The 7080-nt window shown below is 38.5% G+C and overlaps 1 protein-coding gene across 5 annotated transcripts; it reads right to left on the bottom strand.

Moving 5' to 3' along the window:
* Positions 1-5: 5 nt before the first annotated feature.
* On the bottom strand, positions 6-6542 carry nrbp1 (nuclear receptor binding protein 1). Of its 5 annotated transcripts, XM_025056862.1 has the most exons (13): positions 5342-5651; positions 5042-5261; positions 4522-4793; positions 3038-3160; positions 1818-1919; positions 1631-1720; positions 1504-1544; positions 1292-1386; positions 1094-1177; positions 953-1011; positions 759-857; positions 537-669; positions 6-100 (listed from the first exon to the last, which is right to left on the bottom strand). In XM_025056862.1, exons 3-13 carry the CDS (start codon positions 4753-4755, stop codon positions 6-8), a joined length of 1155 nt encoding a protein of 384 aa, XP_024912630.1. In that variant the 5' UTR covers positions 4756-4793; positions 5042-5261; positions 5342-5651. The 5 variants fall into 5 exon arrangements, with proteins under 5 accessions (XP_024912630.1, XP_024912633.1, XP_024912632.1 ...); XM_025056865.1 differs by lacking the exons at positions 5042-5261; positions 5342-5651 and adding an exon at positions 6401-6542; XM_025056864.1 differs by lacking the exon at positions 5042-5261 and having other exon boundaries at positions 5342-5653.
* Positions 6543-7080: the final 538 nt, after the last annotated feature.

The raw sequence follows: 7080 nt of genomic DNA on the forward strand, positions 1-7080 counted from the left end.
GTGACTCACTTCATCTGAACTCCTTCCTTGCCCTCCACAATCACCAAGTTGGGGTCCATGTTTTTTGTCATTTCTTCTAAAGCATTTTCTGGAATCATGTCTGTGAACAAACACAAAATTATAAAGTCTATAATAACGTTTAATTGTATAAGATGACGTTTTGTGAACATCAGAATTATTTGGAATCATGTGTTTGTCCAAGACTGACCAATCTGTCAATCTAAGAACATAGCATCTCTGTTTTGGAGCTACATATACTTTATAGCTCCCTCTCGTGGATCTTGCAGGATCTACAGCGAACTCAATAAGAGATTATTCATTGAATTTGAACTTCAGTCCCAGTCTGAAAGGTTCTTAGTAGTTTTCTAAGGTATTTATGAAACTGTTCATAGAACAAACAGAATATGTACACTAACTAACCTGTTTTTGCACTGTAGAAGACGGCCTTAAGTCAAGATTAAAAGAAAACCTTAACTAAATAAAAATGTAATAGAAAATGTCTGTCAGATGCAACATCTCATGCGTTTGTCACTCACGCTGATGGCTGACGATGCAGTGAGCAGCCAGGAGCTTCAGTAAGGGAACCTCGAACAAGGCCTGGTGAAACAGCAGCTCCTTCGCTGTGGGTCGTTTACTGGGATCGACTTCCAGACATTTCTGAATAAATTCCTGATGAGGTGTTGAAAGGAAAAACAAAACATTTAAAAAACTGTTTTAAGCTGTTATGGACTCAACACACGATGCTATCGTCTGCTCACCCGCTGCAGCGGATCCTCTAACGACTGAATGGCGTTGTTTATGGCTTCTTGAGACACGTATGACGAATCTCCGTTACTTTGGATTTCTAACACAGCCATCTGAGGAGACAAAGGTGAAAGGCCAGAGTTGAGTTGATCCTTATAACAAATACATGTGGAGGAATATATCTCCAATCAGAGTCATTCCTTCTCACCTCTAAGGCGCACATTCCAAATGAATAGATATCCACGGCTGTGGTGACATTGGCATCAGCTGAACAGAAAACACAGGCTGATCAGAATCAGAGAAACACCGACACACGTTGCAGCTTTACCAGCAGTGGTACGACTCTCACCTCCATACTCTGGAGCAAAAAAGTGAAGACTCTTCTTCTCTTCCCGACAGGTTTTCACATGGTTGTTGATGGTGTCTGGAGCAACTGAGATACAGTAGAAGAAAATAAAATCACTTGAAATCAGGTTTGATAGATTTAGAGAAAAATATATAATTTGATGAGTTAGTCTATTAGCTATTAGCCATGTCTGGACTCTACCTGAGCCAATTTTGATGAGGCCATTGTGTTGAATGAAGATGGTGTCACATGTCAGGTTTCCATGAATGATGGGAGGTTCACAGGAGTGTAAGTAGCTGTAGTTGGGGGAGAGAAATATGGTAAAAGTGAGTGACTGACTGCAGTACAGGTGTTAAGGTATAGGTGTGAAGAAACTGTTGTTAATTATAGTCATTCATATGTTTAAGACCAACCTTAGAGCAGAGAGGATCTGTGTGCACCAGCGCTTCCAGGCCTGATGGATTACATTTTTTTTAATAATCATAGAATGGAAACCAGTAATTAATGAGTAAAACTTTAGCATAACCAAAAATATAGTACTTTTTCGTTCATGGTCTTGTGATTTTTCTTTGTCTTTTTCAGAAACTGCTTCAGACTTCCTGACGACATGTACTCTGTGATGAAAATGACCTGCATAACAATAAGAGATGGATGTTATTAGATGCAAATTTGCCAAATTATTCCACTAGAGGGCGCTACTTAAAATGATGGTTATTTTTTTCCCCACCCTTGCTCGGTTTTCTTTCACATCCGCCCAGTATTTGTGGAACTTGACAATGTTCAAATGCTCCAGCTGGATCAAATTGTCAAACACTGCTTTGACTTTCTCCTGCAGGAAACAAACAAACAATTCAACTGGGTAAAAACACACCATGTAAGAATTGAATTCCCTTTACCACAACACACTTGCAGTAAATGTTAGCATTCAACACCATTTATTTTTTGCAATAGAAAAAATACAAATAAAAAAAATACAAATTGATTTTAAATGTCTAAAACCATAGGGGAACAAAAAGGGTCAATTATTTATTTATGACCCAGAAAATCTCAGAATTGAACCCAAGGGTAGACTGCGAAAATGACTTTTAAGCGCTCAGAATCTCAGAAGAGACAGAAGAGGAAGTGTGTGCTGCCATTAATTGAGTCCAAAATTTGGAAAAGAAACAGCTGGAAAAACTGGGGGAATGACTTGTTCAACTACTGCATGATGTACTTTGCCTTAGGGCAAAACAAGTAGCTGCACAAAAATGGAACACAGCTGTTGTCTTTTCTGTCAGGACTATAGGTATGTGATGTGCCGTTCAACCACTTGTCCACCAGGGTCCTTGTACAACACACGGATCTGTTGCATTTGCTGCAAAAATCAACCCAACAAGACCAACAAGTTCAAAGTCACATGTCAAACAAAGGACGACAAACACCACTGCTCTGTTCACACTGTCCCCTTTTGCACCTTCTTTGTAATCATGTACTTTGTCATGGTGTTGGCAGCAACAAGTCTGACCACTCGCCTAAAGAGCTGACAGCCTGAGGTGAAACCAAAACAGTCAGAGTCTTATAGTGATCACTGTCACATAGAAAAGAAGGTTTACAACAGTCTATGGGCCGAGCCTCGTATTAAGCATTTTAAAGTTGTATGTCAGGACCTATAAATATTTTAGTGGCCCAAACGGAAGTGACATGTACCAAAGCCACAGATAGACAATACTTGATAAGAATTTCAAAAGTTTTCTTTTAAAAATAAACAGAAATATAATCAAAGAGAAAACAGTAGACTGCAATACAGCAATGATTATATTTGTGAAGGAATGGCTTCACTCAAGCTCTTACATCTTAAATCGTGCTTGTTGTACTTCTGCAGTGACAAATACACCTGAAATCAATGACATCACCGGGAGACTCTGTTCCACGTGGACCGATCAAACTCTGGCAGAAACCTGTTCTTACCTCTTGTAGTTTGAAATTCTTCCTCTCTGAGAACATGACCTCATTCCACACCACCTCCACTCCTTCCTCAGTGTCCATGGCCAAGTATGCATTATCGATTCCAGGGACATTGCGCTGATTGACCTTCGCCAAGAAAACAAAATTATGCGTCAGCGATGAGCTCACCAGGGTTGTATAAATCATTTTTCTATCTCTCTGCTGATGTATCGACAGTCATAAATAAATTAACTGAGTCATAAATTTTTCTATCTCTCTGCTGATGTATCGTACAGTCATAAATAAATTAACTGAACAATGCCCTAGGAGTCATAACAGTCCATTTCTCATATTTGTTATCAATGACTTTATCTAATACCTCCCGCATACTAACAAGGAGTTATTAGCATGCTAACATGGGGAAAAAATGTTATAGAATACAGGAGGAGCAGGAGATGCAGAATTACATGCAAGACAGTGAGAAGAAACTCCTGTGATCTTGTTGACAATAAGGGGAAGAGAGAGGTGAAATTATTCAGTATTTAATCTTTGTAAAGGAAGGTAAACTATGTCACACACGTGAAAAACTTAAGATACAACAGGTTATGCCATCACCAAAAAGCAAGCATCCTGGTAGGCCATCACAGTCTCTGCAGTTGTTGTGTCTTTTGAATGTTGACGTCAGTGATGTAGAGTTGACAGGCAGTAATTACGGCACAGTTAAAGAAAAATGACTGCCTCTTTTTGTTAGTCTGTTTAAAATAAAATTGATTGTTATGCCTGTGGCTCATGTTGACAGAACACGTGGGCTTTACAACCTGTACAAGAAAACAATAGCCTTTGTCTCAAGAGAATTGTTTCGAGAAGCAACTGAACAACGCCTTGTCAGGATGAGAAAGAAAAAAGAAAAAAGAAAGCCCCAGCAGCAGCCACAGAGATGGGACAACAACTTCACACCAGACACAATATAAACATCAAAAATAAACTATGTACATATTGATGACCACAAGGATAAGATGTGGTGATGGTTTTCATGACGATTCTGAACAGCAACAGTGGCAACGAATGTAGATTTATTGTTGAAGAGAATGAAAAAAGAGAAGGTGGCAAACACTGCAGAAAATAAATCTGTAGTTTAAGTCAACACTGAGATCCAGCTAAAACAGATTATGATTTGCTCTGGTTAAAGGGGTGTTCTGGGGTCAAAGGTCACAACACAAAACATTCAGCTGTTGGAATATATTTATAACAAAACAACAGCCTGTTTAGCACTTCTACTTTATTTTTATTCTATTAAAATGTCTAAAAACTAACTAACACACAAATGCATAACCAATGTCCATGATCACATGTTGTTTGACTGAAACAATCAGTGTTTTGTATTATAATTTACTCCTACATGGATACGCAACCACAAAATCGGAATCGAAAAGTATTAAATGTAATGTAAGGAAACGTGTTATCTGCATTAAAACGTAGATGCAACCTGTAAACAAAACACGCCCTACCTCTTCTCTGCGTTTCTGCCAGCGTCCACATGGACTTTCCTCCAAAATCTCTGACTCATCCTCGCTCTCTTCCTCCTCATCCTCTGTGGCAGCAGTGGCTGGAGGCTGTGACACCATGGACACTGGGGGGGACACGGAGGATGGCGCTCCTTGAGCCGCGGGTGCCGCAGCCACAGACTCCGGCTTCGCCTCCTGGGCAGATTCCGGGGCCTGTTTGCTCTCTCCCTCAGACATTCTCTTCTCTCCTCTGTGTTGTCAGGCACGGCAGCCTGCTGTATGATTTACGGAATTAAAAAAAATGAAAATAAAAATCACATAAGCATTAACGTGGCCCCCGACCAATACATTTAAATGCTACTTAATACAAAAACTGAGCATATTTTAAACAGGCAATGGTACTTGTTAGCTGCAGCTGCTAACACATTAAGTTTGTAGAAGAAGTGAGCTAATTTAGCAATAAGGCCATAGGAACGAAGTATGACAAATATGACTAAAGGAACCGCATTAAATTATTACATACGTGTTAAAGGTGAAATATGACGATGCCAGCTCCGATGGAACAAACTCCAGTCGTGTTAAAAAAAATCCTTTTTCCGGCAGGTTTTCTAACCTCGACTGGCAGATATTCCTCCCACTTTCTCGGCGTAGTCGCAGCTATTAGCTCTTTGGCTAAAGGTGCGTTCTTAGTTAAACGACGCGACCGGACAGCTGACACCAAAACCGGCGACAATTTAGGCAACCTAAAGAATAACACCCAAAACCTGGCCTTTTAATCCACCCTTCGAATATCCTTTTCCGGATAATACACAAACTAACTCACGGGTTTCGGAGTGTCAGTAGTTTTAGCAGCTCACCGCCCCTTTTTTGCTTCTCAAGACCCCAGTTCCGTTAATGAGTCAAGCACACTATATAATAGCATTCATAATGACGCGTTTTCCGTTCACAAAAAAATAAATTATAAAAAGCAACAAAAATAAATCAAGGACTTCATATACGTATACTGCGCATAAATGACTTGAAAGCTAGGTTAACATTTAGCCAGTATGATGACGACAAGATGCAGCAGGAGGGTTTGGTGCTAAAACAGTGGCTGCAGCTAGCTGTGGCGTCTCAGCCGGGTTGCCAGATCTGCTGTTCTGTAGCCACCATTTCATGCGTATTTTAAATTGCCAAGTTAGGAGATTTTGTTTGACAATAATACTGCTCGCACTAAATTTAACTTCGAAAGACAAACGTGTTTATCTTAGCTGATTAACTTTGTTTTCATCCTATAATGTCTACAATTGTGGCATAATGTGGTTGTTGTACAGCCCTAAAGTTCAGCGATGTTTGTTTGTTTGTTTTGGTCAAATTGTTTTGACGGGGATAAGAATATAATAACAATACGTTTTTATTAAATTTTAACCATCACTCTAAAACAAAACCAAACTACATACTGTCATGTGATAACAGTGTAGTAAAATAAATCACAGAAAAGACAGGATGTCCCAAGGAAAACGTAAAAAACTGCAGACTTATGGTAATCCATTCAATAAAAAGGGCCTGAAATTAAAAATACAAGCATCCTAATAATCAATTTATTTTTAAAACTTAAATTCACGTTTATAGTAGAGGTGTTAAGACTCACAGACTCTTTGGACTCTTATGCTCTTTTATGATCTTTATATTAAATCTTAGATTCCTACTGCCAAATGTTGGTGGTGGTATTTAATAAGTAGTTGGCCTCTAAATACTAACACCACTTTTGCATGCCCTGCTGCTTTCCAGAATGTATACCTTGTGCTACATTCCTACAATATATCCTATATCAGAATATTATACTGTTGCACTATTCTGGTTTACACAATGCCAAAAATGAGTCATTTCCATGAACATGTACCGTTCTTTTCTGTTTCTGCTTCTTTGATTGGTTGGTTTAATGGAAGTTGGCAGCCATTTTCTGCATCACTGCCTGGTGCTAGGTTTTTGTTTAAACATATCTTTTCCCTGTCTTTTCTCCTCAACTTCCTGCTGGCCTCACATGGCTCCATATCCTTCTCTTTGTCTGTGTTTTTCTCATCCCTTTATCCTTTTATCCTTGTATCCTATCATTATGTCTTCTTCAAAATTCTAATCTTTAGAATTTTTGTTTTGTTTTAACCGACCGGATGACTGGGCAAACTGAAGGCTTTTAATTAGCACATTCTGCTACATCTAAAGGTTTTATAATAAACACATTTCTATTATTTTCCACAAGGCGTCAATGTATTACTTTAAATATTTGTTGTCCATAAAAGTCTAAGCAATTCCAGTCATACAAGCACAATAAATGTTAGCGTTTTACTGCTAAGGTTTTGCTTTCATTTTTTTTCAAGAGCCCAGATCTATATAAAAAAATAGTGTAAAATAAGACATTCATAAAATGTAAAGTAAAAAGACACAGTATAAAGGAATGAATTTAGCAGCAAGGAAATATAAATATTGCACAGTTCATTCACTTTGACTTTTTTTAACACCCTGGTCAAAACTGGTGCTTTCTTCACTACTTCATTTATTGAACGTATATTTTTCAGACATGTA

Source organism: Cynoglossus semilaevis, chromosome 7 (genome assembly GCF_000523025.1).
Source record: "Cynoglossus semilaevis isolate Cse_v1.0 chromosome 7, Cse_v1.0, whole genome shotgun sequence".
Classification (NCBI taxonomy): Eukaryota; Metazoa; Chordata; class Actinopteri; order Pleuronectiformes; family Cynoglossidae; genus Cynoglossus; species Cynoglossus semilaevis.